Genomic DNA, 22,766 nt, shown 5'->3' with positions numbered 1-22,766 from the left:
ATGCTTTACAAGAAACACGTATACGTAGCTGTAACTTTTTATACAATACCTAAATCATACATACACATATATATATATATATATATATATATATATATATATATATATATATATATATATATATATATATATATATATATATATATATATATATATATATATATATATATATATATATATATATATATATATATATATATATATATATATATATTTTGTTCTCAGCAGGCTGTGTGCAAAAGACATTATCTAACAAAAATCATTCCTAAATGTCTTTGAATATGCCTCCCACACCATTAAGCAGACAGTTGGGGATAAAACGCTTTTCAATTTGTTGTTTTCCATGGTGTATGTACGTACGCTTATAAGAGTGCATATAAGTCTTTAGCTACCAATTTGTGGTCTCAGTGCACTTAAGCTTAAGTGCTGCCATCTTATAATTGCAGATTAATAGCCTCTAGAGAAACAAGTGTAGACTTAATGGAGATGTTTAGCGAAATATTTTCTCTCGTCTCATCACGCGGCGGCGTTGTTTAAGTGATTGATACAGTTCTCTCTGAGCTCGCGATCAGCGCTAACAACTTCTTTCCCCATTGTCTCATTTAGCGCTGATGATTAATAAATTGATTTTGACTTAGTACTGCTGCGTAAAGTAGCTCTTAGCGATGTCTAAGATGACATGGAAACCACTATTGGGGTAATTAAGGGGAAAATGAGATCTGGAGCGGCACCCGTCTTATTTTTCATGAATGACTAAGTAGCCACTTGTCGGCGGATGCGGTAAAGATGGTATTACCGCCGTATAAAGCGACGCGAGAGAAGATTCTATTTGCATTGCTTTCATCGAGAGGAAATTGATGCGTGAGCCTTTGAGAAGCTGTGAATATTATGTTGGTTGTTTAAGTGTTTGCGTGAAGACAGTGATTTTCTATAAAGCCTGCTGAAACTCGTACAGTTGGTTTTCTCTCTTGAAAGTTATTGAAGTATAATAAACCTGAACGACTGCAGCAAGAATCGATACACTTCGTTGCCATTTGTTACTTATTCAAATTGCATCTGTCTACGCCTGGTATTACCACTCAGAGATAATGGTTCGTAGAATGAGAGACAATTCTGATCACGACGCTTATTTATTCACGATTAGCCATTTTTGGCTCGAATGTTTATTTGATATTTTAACATTTATTGCAGAATCGAGCGGATATTTTTATCGCGATGAAAGACTCTTCATAGATCAGTCATGTATATTTAAGTATGTGTATTCTGTATATGTAAGGTAACCGAGGGAAGAAGACAGATGGCTATCAGTGTTTATATGTAAGCTGAAGAGATAAGTTTCGAGACAATAAGTAAATACTCTTCCTAAACGACAGGTGTTTCTCGATTATTTGACTGATAAAACAGTCTTTTATACTGGCTCTTCCCTACTCGGACTGAGAATAGGTTCCAGGAAATTAACTGAAATTTCCCAACCCAAAAAATAATTCATTAAATTGATCAATTTTTCTAATGAAATGCAATGAAATGAAATTGCGGTTGATGCGGTTTGAAAGAAGGTGAAATGTAATATATCCTTGTTCGCAGAAATTGGGATGGTGCCCAATGGTAATGATCGTTTTGTTTGCTATTTCTTTTTTATGAAAAATATGACTTGAGGAAGTTAACAGATCATAGACTCGTTGACTATTATCTATTCTCCTTTTATGTGAAATGTGAAATCTTTTTATTGGAAATGATGAAATCTATTGCTGAGTGTCTATGAACGAATAGGAATTCATGAGCATATATTGTATACAACAGATATCGCGGTGTAGATTCCAATCATCCAAACATTTTCTTATACGTTTATATGGCTCAATGACTCTAGTTAATTGTCCAATTTTCTCTTATATACTTATATTTGTATCACATATTTGGACTCTTGGAATCATCTTCTGCCATGTGTGAGTTAGAGCATCGACTCTTAAATAAAGAGTCCGTGGGAAGGGTTAATTCTGAGTTGAAATAATTCAATTTCTAATGTTTGGACTCAGATCTTAACTCACGACTTCCAACGGACGCAGTTTGTTGCTCCTTAATCAATTACTGGTACTGAGTAAAGTGCATTTCGTGTGGTCATTCGCACAGTCGGACTTCACCAAGAACCTGTCTCATGTTACCACAGTTGGATACATTTTTTAAAAAAACATCGTAGAGCGACTGTGGACACAGCCAGGACTGGGTGAAAGTAGTCAGACTAATGTTTAGCCTACTTGGTTCCATAGCTAAACTGTTGCATCTGACTCAGAGGTTATAAGAAATTATACTATCAAATGTGTATTCATAAAAATCAGTCCATTTCATATTTCTGTGAAGTGGTTTGCAGCTCGTAATATTTCATTCTGCTTGAACAGATGCTCACTGACTGTTCTGTATCGATCAAGATATTAAACAATAGTTCTAAGACTCATGTCTGTTGAATTTCAATTTTCATTTGCATGACAAACCGCGAACAGTTAAGTAAATTGACCATGTAAGAAACGATATGAGGGAACACCTGATTACACTTTTACTGTAACGTGTCATACTACAGTCATACGTATACGACAGTCGATATAAAGCGTGTTTCATACGACACAAGAACTTTCCACACTTCAAAAAATATCATCAAAATAGTTAGTAATGATATACATGCTTGTTTTCATGTAATCAGACACGAAATCCATGATAGAACCACCTGCTAATCTTACGTTATCATTTTAGAAAAACTCTTCGAACACTCCTGATCAGCTCTACTCGTTTCAATTTCATACGTATCTTTTCACTGAATTGACTTTCTAGAATTTGGTTTGTCTGAATCTTACCGTATTTAGTGGTTAATGATGATAATGATAAGGCAATACTTTCAAAACTTACGTGAGTCATCGATAAATGAATAGAAAAATGGCATAGAATTAGCATGGTATATTTTCTTCGTCTCTGAATGACGCATTTAGTAAATACTGTATCATATGCGAGAAGTTGTATTTACATGTATTGTGTGTATAGTCGTGTTGTTGTGTTTCGCTGACGTTTTTGAAAAATTGTCTTTTCTCGTAAACAGCCAACAGAACCCGTTGTATGTACGCGAGTTGTACGCTTAATATGAAATCCTGATCTAAAATCAATTTCATGCACAACAAGAGAAAGTAACGTGTGAAAAGGAGCATCACTTGATATCGCGTTTAGCAGCAACATATGGTAGTTTTCTTCATTTGACATATGTCTTTAAATTCAGCGAAGAATCGATTTTATGAGTGAAGTGGTTGGAGAAATAGTCGACTATTTGCCAGGACTACCTGTGGGCCTTCAAACGCAGCTGTGTCCACAGCAACACGAACGAAGACAATCGATGTGATCACTAGCAGTTACATGGTCGATCATAATGTAATATATTAACGATTTTCAATCTGCCCGAATTTCTGTCTAGTACGAACTACACCAACCCGTAGACTGCAGTCAAGAATACTGAATAAATGTATCCTTCAGATGTTCGTGTTCTTGATGAATTGTCATCTAGACTATTTTCAATATTTCCCACGCCTAAAAGTTTCGCATAACTGCTAATAATGCTAGATATATATATACATTTTTTTCGATTTCATAAAGATCTCTAAAGATAAACCTGATGTAATGAGGGTTGTTTTTATTGTAACCAAATCTTTTGCCTTCTAGACGTAGGAGGTAGAGTGAGCTTTGTCGATAACTTTTGCTTAAACTTGAGGGAGTGGCACACCCATACACGCGCTGATATCTTACTCTTCGGTTGAAATCGTTTTTATTTCTGGTCTTTTACGGAGGTCCATTAGATTGATTTCTAAATCTAAAACAATTTCTCCTCGAAAGATAATATTTCGATAAATGATATCTTTTATAATTAAGGTTATAGTGAAAGCGATGTGAAACCAATTGAATTTCTTTAAAATATATTTGTTTTTGTTTGCGACGATCAATAATTCACAGAGACATTTATACCCTTAAACAGTCACAGTTCGGCAACATATAAAAAAAAAAATAAATAACTAACCCACAAAACAACAACTCGCGAAAAAACAAAACCCTGAAGAAAATAAAAAATGAAAATAGATATGGTAAATAAGTTTTGAATGACTGTTCAATATTTTGTGTTTTCGTTCTTTTCTGAATGGCCTTGAGCAAAAATAACAACCACCCAAAAGAACCGCCATTATACATCATTATATGCAAAAGAATTAGTTCTACAATTTCAATGGTTTCGTTGAAACAATGTTTTTGATGCTGTCTTTTGAGAGACGAAACCGATCTCAATATTCATAAGTATTCCTTTGACAATCGATATTTTCGCATATGATTTAACCTCACATTTCCGGCGTAATGTTCGAGCTGATCGGTTGTTTTCGTTCATTGCAAGTCACCATTGACGTGTCACCAGTATAAACTATACAAAAATTGAATTCCATTTCTATTCAATTCGTATGTTTGGTCTCTTCCTCGTCAGTGCCTGGGAGTGAACCAGGAAAAACGATATCAGAAGTGTCCAGATAGAAATGAAATGTATAAACAGATAATTTTACTTAATTCTTTTTTATTATGCTTCAAGAAAACACAAGGTATAAACATAAGAAAACAAGTTGGGCAGTGATGTTACATCTATACAGACAATTTAAAAAGCTACTTAACCCACTGGAAGACAGAATCTCCCTTCATAAACGGTTAGATAACGTATTGTGATCGAATCTGCTATCTATGAATTTACTATTTGTGCTTGGATTTTAGATTCATCGAACAGATTTTTCTCGGTATAGCAGCCGACCACGGTTAAAGTGTATCTGACAAGGACATTGGGTCGGTAGATAAAATATAATTCTGGACCCGATTCCACAGTTGTAAGTTAAAGTTAACTGTGAGTAAATTAGGTCATTTCTAATGTTTTTTGACTCTGGGATAAAATGTTAACTCACAAGTGGAACTGAATCCTGCACTTAATTCCAAATTTAAAACACATACAAAGAAACGAAAGTAGCTTTAAATGCAAAGGGCTTTTCTTCGACGTATGAAAAGAAAAAAATCATAGATCCCAATTTCTGTAGCTACAACCTGAAAACTAATTTCTGAATTCACTCAACAAAATAGAACGAACAGCAGTTCACTTGAACACGTAAGATTGGGAGAAGTTTAATGAAGTATCATTACTGGCAGCCGACTAATGGGAATATTCTTCTTCGATTCTATGATGAAAAATTAAATTTAAACGATTCCATTACTGGCTGGAAATCTAAACATCGGTACGAATGAAAATCTTATCACAAAATCTAGAGCCTTTATGCGGATTCTTTTTTCTCATATACTGGCTGCAGGGGGATGAATTATATTTTGAATTCTGAACACAATCTGAATCTATTTTAGCTATGACTAGAAGAAAATAAATGCTGTTTAAAAACACGTACCATCTTATTCTTAGCTAAATGCCCAACTCTGTTTTTTTTTTCTCTAATTTTCGTTGAAAAAAATACTGCACCTTTCAATTGAATAATATATTCTCATCTATAAAGATCTTCGAGATAAATAAATATTTTAGTATTCTGTACAAATTCTACACAAGAGAACTTCGTCACTTTTTAATATCTATATTTACAAATAACTACCGCGCGCGTCTTGCTTCAATTCGTGCCACGGTTGAATCCAATTACGTATTTTATGCGACGCGAAAAAAATGTTCCATGTAAACAGTTTTCTATTATTTGACAATCTTGATTATAATATATACACCTAGAGATATAGAATGATAGAACATTGAATTGATGATAGATTTATGAAAGAAAAGAAATGAATAAATCTATTTCGAGAAAAGAAAAAACTATCTTCAGATGAACAACACTAAGTTCATGATAAACCGTTACACTAGCGACGTGTAACTAAAGCAATAAAATCCCACAGACAATGAATTAATAATAATAATGATAATGATAATATTTAACCTTTGTCCTACATATCATATATAAGCTTAATATTTACATTTCTAATAATCACTTTAGAAAAATAAGCCAACTACGTAATGCTTATTGATAGTTATAAAGAGTATAGTATAATATACACGATTATTTACATACACACTATAGCTGGATTAACAAAAATAGTTAAAATCTGAATTCCAATCCGGAATGTTCAATTTAATAATATGTATATATATATATAGTTTGTGTAGCACTGAAGTTTATATTGCGGTAACTACAATTTCTCGATTTTTTAACAAATAAACAAGTATTTTACAGTGAATCTTGCATAATGATATCGGTTCATCGGTTTCTATTGTTCCCCTGATTGTTCCATCCAGTTGGCCGACTTGAAGAATTCCGGCATCGGGTCGTCCATCCTGGCGATCACTTTGTAGATGGATTTCTTCCACGATTGTTCGGCGTCTTTACCGGCGACGATTGACCTGAAGAATTCTCGTAACGTTGACTGAACGACAGATCGGAAGGAATCGGGAACCTACAAAATACAGCAATGAAAGAACATCTGTAAGTATTCATAAAATATGTATGTCAACAGCTAAGTAGAAAGTGAAAGAGAGAGAGTGCACCTGCGCACTTAGTTTCTCTATAGCAATATCGCAAGAAAATCCGGAATAAAAACGATGTTTTCCGTGTTAGTATCGCTTCGATGTAACTCTCGTACTTTAAAAACGTTGCAATCATCAAAATCATCATCTCGTCGTTCGTTTACTTTTAGATAATAAAATAATCTAATGAAAAACAAAGTCTACTCCTTTTTATTTCTCTTGTGTATTCTTTACATGGATAGTAATTAGATTCTGGGAAGATACGACAAATCTCTCCGACTAATGATATAATCTCCATCGAAACAAAAACTAAAACCGAACGCGTTTCCAGCGCAGAGTAATGGCTCTTAATCTCAGTAAATTGTGTCTCAGTAGAATACGAATAGGAAGCAAGCGGTAATATAAAAGGAAATGAAATATTGAGAAACTATCTGCGATGGCAGGCGAGCGGTGGTGGGAGTCACTGATAAATCATCTAGTATAGCGTTCACTTTATAAAGGAATCATATGACATTTGAAATATTACGGGAAAAACGCGCAAGAAATTACTGCAAATTGCGCGACTATTCATATATAAAAATGTGAAGAATTGTTAATGTGTTATTTCCTTTATGGTTATAGCCGTGTTGGCTAATAGTCTGATGGTGGCATCCTTTCTTGGTTATTATGTGTAATTACTACAAGGTTTATAGCTTCTGAGTGGCTCATTATAGAATTAGGCTGTTTGTGTTGAGCGCCAGAAATGGTTTGAGAACGGTTTTTCGTGGAGGAAAGAATTTGCTAAATGTCATCAATTAAAGGAAATTAGCTTTTCTGGAGAAAATTTGACAGGGTTAGGAGGTAAATTGGTTCACAAGAGGACATGAGGGTTAGAACATTAAGTAGTCAGAGCTAATTGCGCAAAAGATTGTGTGCAATTTTGTCGTAGAGAATAATCACTGATACATTATCAGTTATAAGTAGTGTATGTAGGCTGTAACTATATATGTGTGTGTGGTTATTGTGATGGTCAAAGAATAGAAAATGATAATTACATCTCTAGATTGGAAAGAACATTCAAACTAGAACAGTAATTATCCTGAATACAAACAAGGAAAACGTTTTCTGCCAAATTGCGATAATAGCTTTCGAGCATATGACCAATGATGTACTGAAAATAGCTACAACATGACACAAAGATTCCTTCAACTCTCGCGTGTTGGTCACTAATATACAATATGTTATTAACAAAGCAACGATATACGGGTAATTATAGAATTGAATTCGAAGTTTCGATATCAAGGACGCAACAAATGTTTCCCCCGTTAAAAACACTTGTTGAGATCTCACATAACGCGTTTTAGTTTGCTTTGCCAATGGTTCAGATTTTATACGATGTCTTGTCGCGGTCCCGTTGCGATATTCTAATTGATGTCAGACACTCGAGCCCGATCACCTGGACGCTGAGAACAGATGCAAATTATGGCAGGCTTTCCCACCATTTTCTAGTCGACAAAATCGCTTATTGAAAGCGATGGAAATCTATAATATTTCCTTGCGGATTATTTTGAATCGTGCTGAAGATTTCCGATCATTTAACTATACATTATACTCTACTAAAGACACCGAATAGTAGAATATATCCGTGTAAACCGTATTTAAGCTTGAAAGAGTTTATTAAGGCTCAGCTGTATTTATCGAGCATGTCATGTCGTCTCAGTCCTGTAAGAACGCTTATTATTCATGCCGTTAATAAACGCTGTCTTCTTTAGGTCTTTTTTTATGAATGATTGCTGGGAAATTGGACGTCTGTGAATTTATAACAATGACAAAATCAGTTGTAATCTGAACGACGAATAGATCACAGGATGTCGAGGATAATAGATCTATAAGAAAATTGCCAAGTGCCCACGAGTTATAACTATGAATTTATATTCATCAAATAATCGGTCATCAACTGGATATTACGTGGAAAAAAGTTGTCAAGATTTATTGGCAGAGCTTTGACAATATAGACAAATGTCTAACACGAGTAATCGATTTTAACCGAATGAAGCATGGCGATATAACTGTTAAAGTGATAGGTTACTTATAGACCCTAATGCGATTGATCAATCGTATTGAATTTCTAAAAACAACCATAGATGAAGCAAATGAATTGATTCTTACCTCAATTTGGTTATTTCTGTTGTAGTGAAGGTTTAGAACACGATACAGTTCACAATCGGTAGTAACGATCAGATCTTCGGCTGATTTGACACCTTCAGCGATCGCTTGACGAGCGTATTTCTCCATTTGTATATAATAAAATTCCCTAAAAAATACAATAGATACAAATACATTATTTTTTTGCATTCGGCGAATCGATCACAGCAAATGTGAATATAAAACATGTTTAAAGCTAAGAACAAATTATTCATTATTCTCTTTCTACTTCAAAACTATCTATTCATATTAGGACCCCAGTTAAAAAGTCATTAATTTTCTAAAGTATATTTCCAGCATTTGCAAATATTTGCAGCGGTGGTTAAGTGTATTACTCAATATCCATTTACGATTAAACCGTTCAAAGAAGCAGTCTCATCATTAAGCTGATGGATCATAACACAAATTGATGGCCTTATTGAGTTTTTTTATGATCGGATATTTTTTGTTCCTAGTTCTGCGTAATTATCGTAGAAAATTATACGATTCAATGGTAATCCGTGGATGGTTTATTTGAATAATTAAAGTAACATTGAATTTACGATCACCGTTTAATAAATTGCATTCAACCGAACGTAATGAGTTCGCTGAATCGGCTAACTTTTACATTTCCTCCGAAACGAGAAAATCTGAGAATGATAAAAGTATTTATCAAGGCAGTAAGTAAATGTTGGTTGTGAATATTAATGATTTAATTGTAGATTTGATGCGTGTCCATCGTCTAATGGATATTACTGCATCAACTATTGACAGGTGCGAATAATACGTTAATTGCTGACGCTGAGATTGCGCATGATATCAACTGAGAATTTCAACTAAGCAAAGTCAACAACAATCTCCGATCGGGGATAGAGCATTTATAAATAAAACACAAACTGTCAAAGTGAAAAATGACGACTGAAGTACTGCTTTGTGTCTATGGTTGATTGCTAATGGATTTACATGAGTGAATACGGTCTTTTGATTTGCAGCACTCCGAGGAACATCCTATCATTCAACATCCAATCATAAGCCATTATGTGTTTGCCCGATTCCTTTTATCGCTATGTATACTTGCTAGAATCGGTCACTAAAAGCTATACATTATCATTCTAGGTGTAATCTAACAACGGAGATGGCGTCACTATTGAAATCTAAATTGTCTCGTCTATGTTACTGCTGTTGCCTTCATTAATGTCTATAGATAAAGAGGAAGTGTTTCCTTGCTCGAGAACACGCATCAACAGTCGAGTGTTTTCTGATAAAATTAACTTTGCCGCATCAAAAAAAAAAACGCTGGCATTTCCTTATTAATTGAATGCATTAATGCAGTGATGTAATTTTTCACGGATAAAAACCGCAAGATGCGTGAAAAGGATGGATAATGAATCGATGAATAGATGGCAAGTGCGATAGATTTTAGCCATGAATTGATAGTTTGATGGGAAAAGCAACTTATATATAGTCGATCAATAATTGAATGATTCACGCGAGTGTCCCAGTTCTCTAAATTACCGGCAGCACTCGTTTCTTCCCGGCCGCGTCAACATAAATTATCTATACATGAATTTATTTTCTATAATATATAGATATAGATATACATATTCCCTCATTGATTATATCTTGAAAATATGCAGGTACTCGTGGTCTGCTTAAACATCTGATGTTTGGCGATATACTTCATGAGAGATATTTGTCTAATGTTGTTATAAGTTATGTGTATTTGAAAATATGTATGCGGTTTAATTCATTTACGACCGATATATCTATATCTAAATATGACTCACTTAATCGACTGTACCCAACATTTATATATGTACGATTTTCACAGAGAAAGAAAGATCTTTTCGAGTAAAAACGGTTGAACGAAAATTCTTGGGAATAAAAATGTGTCTTAGTGTACTCTCTCAATCAAAAACCTAATGTTTGACCAAGGATGTCTATTGTGTTTCACACTATTGAGCCAGCCACTTTGAATTTTGCAATATCTATCTTAGATGATAAGTGGGCGCAGATAATGTTTGTTATACTTGTATGATTGAAAAGAAATGGGTTAAGTGCAACTAAGACCTATGGGTCGGCCATCCGAGCTGAGACAATTCTTTCCTTCAGATCAAACATTGCTATGACCCGATAGTGCCTCCTTACTGACAAACTACATATTTTCGAGTGCCCGACAAGAAGTTCTTTTGGCTTGAAAATTTCTAGAAGAATCACCTGGGCCTCGGTATTCTTATCATGCGTACATACTTGAATTTCTTTGGAAATATCTGAGCACTCCTCATAGAATTTATGAACCAGTTTTCTATAAGAGGCTTTATAGACAAAAATGTCAGAAGTTCATTTCGTGGACACTTTGTTTTTATCACATCCAAAACGCACGATACCGTCCGGTATTAGACAATGGTATGAAGCCAAATTCAAGAATCTTAATTTCATCGAAAAACTGATATTTTGTTCAATATTTCGCATGTTTTACGATATCAGTGAAACGGCTTAGAACCGATAGAGATTTAACAAACAGTCAGATATTGAAATGATATTCGGTGTAGTTTACGATGCTTAAATCAACTGTCAAATTTAGCCGATAACAAAGCATCCTGTTAGTATCCATCCAACTGACAACCACAGATAGCAATAACTGTCTCCATTGCCGCATCGCTTTCCGTTAAGTGTCATCAATAGAAGTCTTGTTTTAACCAAATCATTAATTATACATGGTTCGTGAATAGAAAGTTGGTTTACTCGAGAAATCTTCAGACCGTTTTGTAAAACCGCTGATGGCTCCCGATGACGTGTATGCATCCCATACATAATTGACGTCTTTTTCGACATTCGTGCGATGAGGCAAAGATTAAAGCGTTCGGTAGATATTTCAACATCGTTCAAAATGTAACTCGGTACGAAATCAATATCTACGATTAATTAAGCGGCTGGCAAATTTGAAATTTATCTTTGTTCAACTAATGATAATTAAATTCATCGCTGTATTATTGTGATAAATGTTTATACATATAAAACACACACACACAGATATAGAATACTTCATATTTCATATCATACGAATAATGATAAATTGATATTGTTCTTGATGAACACAAATCACTTGCGTTGAATTACTGCAAATGTTCTTAGGAAAGTTATAAAACAAGAGTGTTAAATGATGGATCAGTATCAGCTGATTGTATATAATACCAGGCTTCGGTCGAGTTGTCATTAAACCTAATGTTCGATATATTAAACCATCTTTGATGTCGACTGGAAATGATGGATTCACGTATCTGACTCTTGATCTTCGGGGAAATGAAAGTTGGCATGATAGATTAAGATGGCTGATAGACTTAATGTTCATGTAGAAATTAGCAAACCACCGATGGATTAAAGCCGCGTCGATTCTCCCGGAATATACTGGGGACCATAAACGGTATTGTTTCTAACAAATTTAGTGAGGAATTAGTCTCATGAAAACTGTTTTATGTTTGTCTCGTACAGCTAAAGTCGTCCACGACCACTATAATCGCGAATAGCAATAAAACTCCATTACATTTATGGCCGATGTCACTTAAGTTATCCATTTGCAAGGAATCTTCAGTAAATTTCGGCAAAATGAATTAGGTGAGTTACCGTCGTAATCACCTGAGTAATGTAGCGAAAAGGTAATAACTGCTTTATTGAGAAATGTCTTGTCCATTTCCGAGAGACATTTAAAAATTAAGGAACAAAACTTGAGATGCATGCAAAGGTTACATTAATGTCGGTCATCAAAGCGAGATCTGGACGATAAGGCCTGGCATAAATATCGTCGACTGACAACAAATTATCCGTTTTATAGTGCTAGAAAATGCGAGCAGTAACTAATGTCAACCGTGAACGAATAGTGAGTTGCACTAGAATGGCCAACAGTGATGACCAGTAATAGTGAAACTATCTTTGTCACTAAAAAGCGGCAGCGGGAAATCTTTATCTTCAAATTATTCTAAATATCAGTTTACACGCGAATCACCAAAGCGTCTTTTTTGCCATTTAAATTCCACACCCTTTTATTCAAAACCGCTTCGGGTAATGCGCATGTGCAGTACACCTCGTGGTAGGTCGCGCGGACATTTTTCAACTGTAGAATTAGGAAATCGTTGAAATACATAATATATGATGACAAAAATATCGACTGTTTGTTATCCTGTTAAAAAAATCCAAGAATCGATTGTTTAGAAAACAAATGACACGCGGTTTAAAAAAACATTGATGTTTCAATGTAGAAAAGATCATCAACAGGAAAATTTATTTTTTTCTATTCAACGACTATTTGATTAGATAAACATTATGTCTAGAAATTAAATCATTATTTCCTAGATTATGCATAAACTATCTACACAATCGACTACACAAAGGCCATATGTTGCGTTCACGGATATCCGATATTAAGATCAATTAAAAAAATGACACGGTCATCCGATATAAAGACATCACAATGAAAATAATCTCCATTTCAAAAAGAATCAAAATCACGTTTTAGACTGAATAGAAAAAAGGTGTTAAGTTGCGGTTGCATTTAATTCTTGTGTGGTACAGTTATATAGATATCCACATCAGATGTCACATATACGTGTGCGCTGCATGAAGTTCTCCAATATCAGACATTTCGAACTGTCTCCTGTGCGATAGTTCGAGTGTTTCCCAAAGCAGATGGCACGAAACACAGCCCGCGTGTGCTACAACAGTCTAGCAAAAACGATGCGACATTTCTCGACCATTTATAAAGACTATTGTTTCGTTTTCATTCATACTACTTATCATTACTATTCATTTCAAACTCTGGCGACATTTAATGCCATCAGCACAAAATCATCTTAACCTTTACTGTTTAATACCATATGTCAAATACTCGATCGACTACACCATGAAGTTAAACACCTTAAAGAGCTATCAAAACCGTCCGTCAAAACAGATGTCCGCAGTTGAATTTCACAGAATGTCAGAATTAGCAATTCATTGCTGAATGTTGTCATTAATCATTGGTTTCATTTCTGACTGCGGGGCAACATCGCATTCAAACGACTCTACAAATTAACGGTTGAAAAGTAAAGTGGGAGGATGCGGGAAGATCTATAACGCGTCTCCCTCGGGTGAACAACGATGATATTTTCATTCAGCTCTTTGTACGTCGTTATTAAAATCTTCCAACTATCTGGAGACTTATATCCATTAGTTCAGATCCGCTATATATAATATCTTTCAACAAAGATTAGTGCTTTATTTATTATTCAAGTCGATCTAATGTATCTATGTGTAGTTTCAACACGTCAGGATATCTTGCCTAATATGATTATATAAAGTGGCCTCCGCTTGGTTGATGTAATTTGGGGAATCTAAGGGGAAATACGAAGAGAAAGGGCGCCGACCCATCAAGGAAAATGGATGATATGTTGATGGCTTTGATCATTAATCTTGAGTTGTTATAAAGCACTCTCAAGAGGCAACGTTACCCTTCCTGGTATTAGTAGTAACCGTATAAACTATCTTTTGACGATGGCCGTTATAGAGAAACGTGGAAATATAAAACGGAAGCACTTTCCAACCACTGCATGCTTCGAGCTTGCTTTTGGTTTAATATGTTTGTTTGATGTGGTGATGGTTCTTCATCAAAATTTGAACAGGTCAAAAAAAATGGTCACTGGTGCCTTATGTCAAAAGTTCCTTTGATCTGAATTGACGTTCTACAGGAAATCAGTGTATCGTGTAAAGTATTTGTCACTGCTCGAAGGAAAGATGAAAGTCGTGTTGGAAAGATATGAGTTTTCCTGTCGTTCGTCGATGAAGTGGTCTTAGAATCAGTAACCGGTAATTGGTACGCTGTAGGAAGTAAGGTTGAGAGGTGTCTACACAATCTGTTTGCTTCAGGTAGATTGACACTTACACAAGATTCTACCTCTGATGTTATTTTATGTGAGTCTTCACCTAAGTAAACCTACACCGTGCTTTTGACATTAAGATTCATTAAGGCCGTCTTGTAAACGATAGTACTGTCTTGAAGTATCATTGATCGTTGAAGTAGCTACGCTTCTTACTGTCAATTCGGGAAGCCGGTTATATTGTCTGAGACATCGCCAGAAGACAGTTCACGGTGATTGAGAGCCTGTAACTCATTGAGACTCGATCCTTCAGAATGTAGAATGCCACAACAAAAGACCACGCATACACGCGGGTTTCCTCTCAAACTTTCCTCGATAGAACGAATGCCTTGAGAAAAGAAATAAATCTAGAAATAGGGATTGGCGCCTATATGCAGATCGAGATTACTCGCATAAAATGCGAATTCTATTTGAATTGAATATTCGGGGGTATTTTATGCATATAAAATGAATAATTGGGGCAAAATGAACTAGAATACAACGAATCCGAGCTGATGCCTCGTGTGTGAACTATACTTCCCTGGTAAACCGTGGTTTTTAATCTGTCAGATTTACGTCGTGATGTGTTCACGTCGTAATTATCTTATGCTTTCTTGACGAGATGTGAGATAACGATAGGCTATTTAAAACGTACCCGAAAGCCACCGTGAGACCATCAAATATCGGTGAAGGGTAATTATTCACTGCATCAATCCAGCAACGACTTAATAGCAAAGCTTAAGTAGCTTAAGTTTTCGTTCACTTTTGCAACGAGCCTGTCAGTACAATAAATTGCAATGCCAGCTACAAAATTAACTTGGAAATTGCGCTGGACGGTAGGAATATGAAAGATGCATTCATTATAAAGGATTTACAAGAGCTTCTTCTTGAAGTCGACTTAATCCGAAGCAAATTAGTCGACAAAACTATCCGTATAAATATATCCCGTCCAAGATAATCAAAGCAATGAATCTCTCTCTCTCTCTCTCTCTCTCTCTCTCTCGCTTCGTGTCCGAGTCTGATTCCGGCGATAAAAAATGTAAGAGACGACAACAAAGAATTCGAATGTAAATTGAAATGAAGTTTTAGTATCATTTTTTGCGGATATCACCGCGAGAGATAGATGAATAAGCCCGTATACTTGGAGTCACCCACGTGCATTTCTGATTGTTCTTTTTCATATCTTATTAACCATATGGTTTTATAGAAACAGACGAGATGTTTTATGTATTCATTGTCTAGATGGAAGAGATAGGGAGTATTTTGTGAATTCTGTAGCCATTGTTTGTATCGAGTGCAGTTCATTGTCTTCGTTTATCGTCGTGTCTTTTCTGTTGGCGTTTTTACATGCTAATCACTTTTCTTCTTGAGAGCTGCTGCGATCATAATCGACAGGAGAAAATTATGACTATAAATTCTCCGATGAATGATCGGGATATTCGTGCATCCTGTTCATGATTTTTATCACTGAAGAGAAAGACGACATCCTTTTGTAAGCGCGTTTATTCATGGCTTTCCGTTCTGAGGGGAAGTCTCGTTCGTGAAAAGCACCGGTACTTTTTATTTTCACACTCTGAATCAATGGCTCACGCTACGCGCGATGGCGGCTGCTGCCACAGAAATTACATCGATTGTGACCGGTGTCCTCCGCGCCAAAATCTAAAAGTTCACCACCAGTTCCACGGATGTGAGAGAAATTTCCGATTTTTCTAACAAAAGAAAAATAGTAAAACGTGGAACTGGATCCTATACGGGAAGTGGATGATTTGTTTGTAATAGTCAACATTTGAACAATAGCCGTTTCTTACTTTAGTTTTAAACATATGGGTATAAAGTAGACACTATACTCTTCAAGTGTGGTTACCCGACTCTATCAAACCGGGGAAAATGAATACAAAAAAATAAAGAAATTATTGATTTTACGAGTGACTCGATGCTTTTTGTTCATTTCGATTTCTTTTTGATAACAGGGCGTTTTTCTAGTGTTTGATCGTCGCAACAGGTGCAACTTTAATGAAAACTGCTGAACCAACTTCCACATCTTTGAAATGATCCAAAATCAACTCGGTCTATCCAAGATAACAAATACTTACATCTTCAAATTTACACTCTTTCAACATAATTTGAATTTCGATTGTTTATTCTTCGCCAGTTGCTGGCACTTGTAATTGCACCTAATTTCCAATATTCAGTTAGGAATATGGGCACGTGGCTCATAGATAGAATAAACCTCTGTGTTAGCCTGGCTGCGTGTGGAGCTTTTCATTTCTATCATGAAAGGATATAAATATCCTTTCACCGATAACTAAAGGTTTGGCGAACGCGCGCGCCGAGAACAGTAAGATTTCCTCATAAAACTTTATTGAATATTCATAATTGACCATTACTTGAAACCTAATATTGACCTCTCCAACCGACCTTTGTCTACAGCTATTGTAAGTTTAAGAAGACGGCAATTTATAGGATGAAATTAAATCCATCAGGTGCGCTCTGACCGTTATTGGATTTCTTGTCAAGTGATCGTAGTTCCAGTTCTTGACCGCTGAGATGATTAGTGACATAAGCTCTAATTGAACATTACCATGGAAATGCATAATGCGCTCAATCGGAATGTTTCGTAGATTTGCGCTTGAAAATGGCTTAATACGAATGACTTGGATGGTAATGAATCAGAATTGAAATTGCCATTCATTTTACAAGAAAGCAGCTTGTTTAGAATGATAGATATTAATCTGCATCTATTTTATTTCCATTTCTCTAAATACACAGGTGGTTCAGCTCGCGAATTCATGTCCCCTTATGTTATAAACTACCAAGATGTTACCTACACTATTAACCTTAATTACCTTTATGTATGTTAATATAAAGGTAGGTTCAGACTAACGCATGTATATCAAATAATAATTCATATTTTCTGCATAATCGGGGCCCATTTCATAAAGAATTATTACTGAAATTCTAGATGCTATGATTAATGTTCTGACTACAGTGCGTATTAAGGTCGAATTTTTATTGTGTATGAAACTTTAAAGAGCCTTAGAAGAGTGAGCGAACCTCTGGGGCCCCTCTGGGATCACTTTTGAAGCCAGACGAAGATTCTATCCAGGAGTTTTATGGGGTCATTGATTTTTGCTGCCGAGAAAAAATGAACTACGATTGAAGCCTAGAAGGCTTTAAACTGCTGCACACATGAAAAGATCGACTCAACGAAGCGAACACGATGTACAGTAAAACCAACAAGTCTGCAGGGCCTGTCATCAATTTTGAAGGCGTATATTAAGTGATCGTTAGAGATATATCACATTTCTCTAAAACGCTCAAGAAATTAGAATTGATCGCTGAGGTGTGGTCTGATTTTACGGCAGATTTATATTTCTTTAAGAAACATATCGATTCAGCCCATAAATGTAAATCAGCATCAATTCAAATATACCACAAACACGCTGTATTTGACTATTATTGCTGTAATAGATGATATTAAGTATCCACGCAGGGGATGTACTTAAATTTATATCTTGAATTGCTATTCATTTACACTTACATCGAAAAATTCGTATGCAAATGATTTTCGAAATAGAATAAATTTCGTTGTATTTATGTAGAATTCGAATTTTAAGCCGAGTTTCTTGCTGTAGCGACATCTGTTTCCTGGGAATATTGCGACGATTAACCTGTGAGCTAGCTCGCTATTATTATGACATATTATCTATATCTTCATCGCAGCTGTCTGACTAATTATTTACTTGCTTATTAGCATAGAATAGACAATCTAAAATCATAATCCCGAATCTAATGTGAAGGGACATTCTGTCCACGGGATACTGACTTAAGTTAAGTTAAGTTAAGTTAAGTTAAGTTAAGTTAAGTGATAAGTTAAGTTAAGTTTATTTACTCCACAATTATACAATTGCACAGAGCACAAAATTAATTTACAATAGACATTGCAACATTTAACATTAGAAATGTATTAAACATTTGCGTATATACAACGCCAATTTTTTAAGAGTTTGGCAATTTGAGTTAAACAAATCATACAACTTTACGTTATTGGGGAATCTCCAATAACGCTCCGGGATATATCTAGCTCTGGATTCCTGGAAATACGGGCAGACGAGTAAAAAGTGATATTCATCCCCCACCGCCCCTAAATCACACTTTTGGCACAGCCTATTGGCACGGGCAATTCCACGCCACCGCCCAACTTCCACCGGTAGCCTGTGAGCTGAGCATCTAAATCTACTTCGAATTCATAGTTGCAGTATCACCTGCTCGTCGGGGAGAGACGCAATTTACTGCCTCGATGACTTGTTGTTAGTATCCTTACTATATGGTTATTATTTTAAACATTCAGTCATAAAACCTATCAATATTAAACCAAAGAATGAATAAAGTTGATATTTAGCCAGCTGTTTCAGTTTTAGTGAATTATTGCAACCACGAGGTACTTATAGATAGAAGTTGCGTTACTGTGTCTACCATATTGTTATTTTCCCATAGCTTTGTAACTAGTTAATGATATAATTAATAATTAAGAAATGTAAATTGCTCTATGCCTTGTCGCGTGAAAAGGAGATTTCCTGCTGGGTGAACATCTTCAAATGCGTAGTAAGTTGGCGTGTATCGAAGGATGCAACACTGTGCCGACAATAAGCGATGATAATTAGAATCGCACACCCTGAGAACAACCTCGGGCTATACGAGCGCGGTGATGCTGCTGTACTTCAATTAGATCGGTAAATTGATACTATTTTGAAATCAGCAGACAATTCAATCTCTTTATTATAAGTTCTAAACTTTGGAGATGGATTTGGGTGTTGCCCATTATTTACGGAGTCTTAAGCATTCATTGTAACGTTCCTTACAGGTAAATGGACAATATGAATACAAAACGCGAGCTAATATTTCTTCTGAATATACAATTGGGATATGACTCGGGTCTGGCACGCTTCCGAAGCCTCGATACCGTCGAGGCAACAGTTCACGGATACTAAAGAGTCAATGTATCATCCCAATTATAATCACGATTAATTGAATATCAATTCTCAAGTTGTAATTTGAGATTATAATGTAAGTCAGATTGGACTTGCTCGTACTGTCATATACTATTATATTATCAACTTTAAGTAGCTCGGAATCGAGCCTAGTTTTATATTACAAAATTAAATTTTGCCATTGGCGGTGGATTCTTCAGACTCAGTAGAGCTTATTTGATGATTATAATAGTGTCCCAAAGTAATAGATACGGTTCATACAGAACGTCTCGTAAGCCTGAAGCATCACGTCTCAACCAGGCGGCAATCATTCGCCAATTAACAATGTCATAACAAGTTTTCAGTAAGTTGTCAAATCACAAAACCTTAGCAGATATTTACTGGTTATCTCCTTTAATATCAGTAATTGATGCTGTCAACGCAGTAATGAGCAATCCGCAAGTCGAAAATATGAAACCTTGACCGATGTGTACACATCGCCGACAATTTGTCATCGGACAAGATGTTATTTCGTCTTTTCCTCGGTGACAAGTTAATTTTACAGGCATGTTTTATAAGTGGCAATAAACGGATCTCTGCTTACACAAGACTTCATCCTGGAAGGCGTAATATGCGCCAGCTACATACAACCTGAACTTGTCACCAGCCGACACAAAAACAACATAAATTTCAGTTCATCAACTTATTACTATTTCTTTTAAAAATTTATTAAACTTCTACGTACTTAGTTAGTACATGCGATTTTAAACGTAGTTTTTGCCATATAATGAATGCAACTCGAGGATCTTTTTGATGAAACAGTCAACAAAGGGAGATTTACGTATGTTATAAAAAGCAGTAGTTTTTATTCCCCGAGGCGTTCGTTCACTACTTGTTAGCTACTCGTTTTTCCGAGCTCCATATGTTCATTGACACGCACAAGACAATACTCTACAAAACTCATTCAAAAACACCTTCCAACTAGAGCAAAAATCTTCTAGTTTTCCATCATTGATATAAAAACTGTTGTTTCGAAAATTCTATTTTTAAAAGGATATGAACATTAGCCGGAATAGGTATGTAAACTTCCTTGTGATCCGAGAATCGGGCTGATAAATCTATGTTTTGTTATGGATATGAGGGCGATTACATCAAAAGCATCATATAATACCATATCGCATGCGATTCTTATAAAATCTATTCAATGTGTATCTTATACTCCAACTTAGCATTAAATTAAACTATCCATAACTCATTGTCACTTTGACGAAGAGTCTGTCGGGCATTATTAAGGAAATTATAAAGTTCTTTATTTTATCAAATTCATATTGAAATATTTCTTGCGGCTGTGCTTCAATTTGATATACAGCGGCTTTCAGAGTAGATTTTATTAAAATGTCTATTGTCAATTTCAATTCGCCTTCATTAATTCGCAGAACTCGCAGTATGTCTCATATCTATAGAGCCACCAGACCGACAGGTTAGAAAAGTGAAATACCAAAAAACATCCGTAAGAGATTATAGAACTGAGAAATAGAATTAAGAATTAAACCATTTGAATAACCAGCATGAAATGTAAAATGAGTGGTACTCTCGAATAGAAAATCCGATAGATGACACTCAAAAGTTATAGATATCTTTTGAAAGTGTTGTGTTTTTCATTTCGTGTCGTCGGATTGATATTGAATATGAAACTCATGTTTCTATTAGTGTCAAAGATGATGATAATCCCTAATACACGTAATGTTCACGATTACAGTTGCATGCATATTCAACACCCTTTAAAACATCTGTTTATTTTAATCCCTCTTCTATGCATCTCTTAAAAGATTGTCCTAACTTGTGATATGGATTCAGATATACCTACACACCACTCGTATCAGCCGTGGTTTGAAAAGGTTGTACGTACGAGCGTATCGTGATTCGAAGTTAGTTAAGGAATCGGGGAAGAATATTATAGTATCGTGTGCTGAATAATTGACTGGAACAATTAGTAAATACGAGGTCATTAACGTTTAACCAGACATAAAACTGAGAATAATCATTAGTATTTGATCTATTGTGCTGTTGGGATCACGACATTATCTTTATTACAGATACAATGACAAACATAGTACAATAGAAAGGCAGCGACGTGGACGACTATGAGGCATATATTGACCACCTTTCGTCGATCAACGTCTAAACCTTTTATTCTGGACGCTGACCTGAACAAACTGACGAAAGTCTGCGGTAAATACGATTGTATTGAAGCCATTTCCAGTAGCAAGTCAACTGACTTAATAGCATGACTCCCTTAACCGATTGTATGAAAGTTTAATAGGATCTTAAACAATGTAGAGATTTCCAGTGTGACAATAACGGATGCGGTTGATCGTGTAGTGTGCTTTACCCTGCGCGCTGCTATATTACTATTAAACATTAGGTTAATTGTCTTCTCCGATGGGAACTAAACGAAGGTTTCTCTCCATGCGCCTTACAACGAGAGAGAGTGGGGAGAGACAGACACTGGCTCGGTATCGGCGGTCACTCGCCGCTGTTAAGTAGCCTCATGACATGGCAACTAGCTCATTAACGACCTTCTCTCACATCATAAATATATGAATATTATGCGTATATTGGCTTGAGAAACCAATCAAGAAATGAGTCAATGATTAATTTATTACTCGTAATGATATAGCAGTAATTCTATACCGAATAATACTGATACTAAAATTATACAATCATCATTAAGAAATTTCTATCATAGTATGATTCATAGTTAGCGAGGAGAAATTATAATTTTTCATAATGAAATAAATCAGGGACACTGGAATATTTAGAGTGTAACAGCTCATGTATCAGTGTCCCATGACGTGCGATCTATAGCTGTGTAATAAAAGACCTTGATGAATCTCCACAACACATGTCTATTTCACCATATTGCTCACTTCTCAGAGAATATCCCGGATATTTTAACGCAGTTCTGTTTTCCGGTTTCAAAAACTATTGAAAGCTCTACAAAATCACTTGAGGAGATCTTAATGTACCTCTATACCACGCTGTCCTTAATATCACTTTATTTGAATGAAGAAGAATAGTCCATCACCAAAGTAAATAGTGATTTATACTTCAAACCAACTGTTTTGTGATGCTTTCGTTTGTTTAATGATTACATGCGACACAAGATGACAGTTTATGACAGAT

The 22,766-nt window shown here is 35.5% G+C and overlaps 1 protein-coding gene across 1 annotated transcript in view; it reads right to left on the bottom strand.

The window, feature by feature from the left end:
- Window positions 1–4,596: 4,596 nt before the first annotated feature.
- LOC141908201 (prospero homeobox protein 1-like) overlaps window positions 4,597–22,766 on the bottom strand; it is a 32,380-nt gene continuing 14,210 nt past the window's right edge. Inside the window, exons 4-5 of the mRNA XM_074798117.1 lie at window positions 8,708–8,852; window positions 4,597–6,489 (exon numbers count right to left, since the gene is read on the bottom strand). Of these exons, the coding sequence (XP_074654218.1) occupies window positions 6,304–6,489; window positions 8,708–8,852 (331 nt within the window). The 3' untranslated portion in view covers window positions 4,597–6,303. The remainder of the gene's footprint in view (window positions 6,490–8,707; window positions 8,853–22,766) is intronic.

The sequence above is a fragment of the Tubulanus polymorphus genome, chromosome 1 (genome assembly GCF_964204645.1).
Source record: "Tubulanus polymorphus chromosome 1, tnTubPoly1.2, whole genome shotgun sequence".
Taxonomy (NCBI): Eukaryota; Metazoa; Nemertea; class Palaeonemertea; order Tubulaniformes; family Tubulanidae; genus Tubulanus; species Tubulanus polymorphus.
Note: the sequence above shows the minus strand (reverse complement) of the source record. Positions and strands in the feature narration are given on the sequence as shown.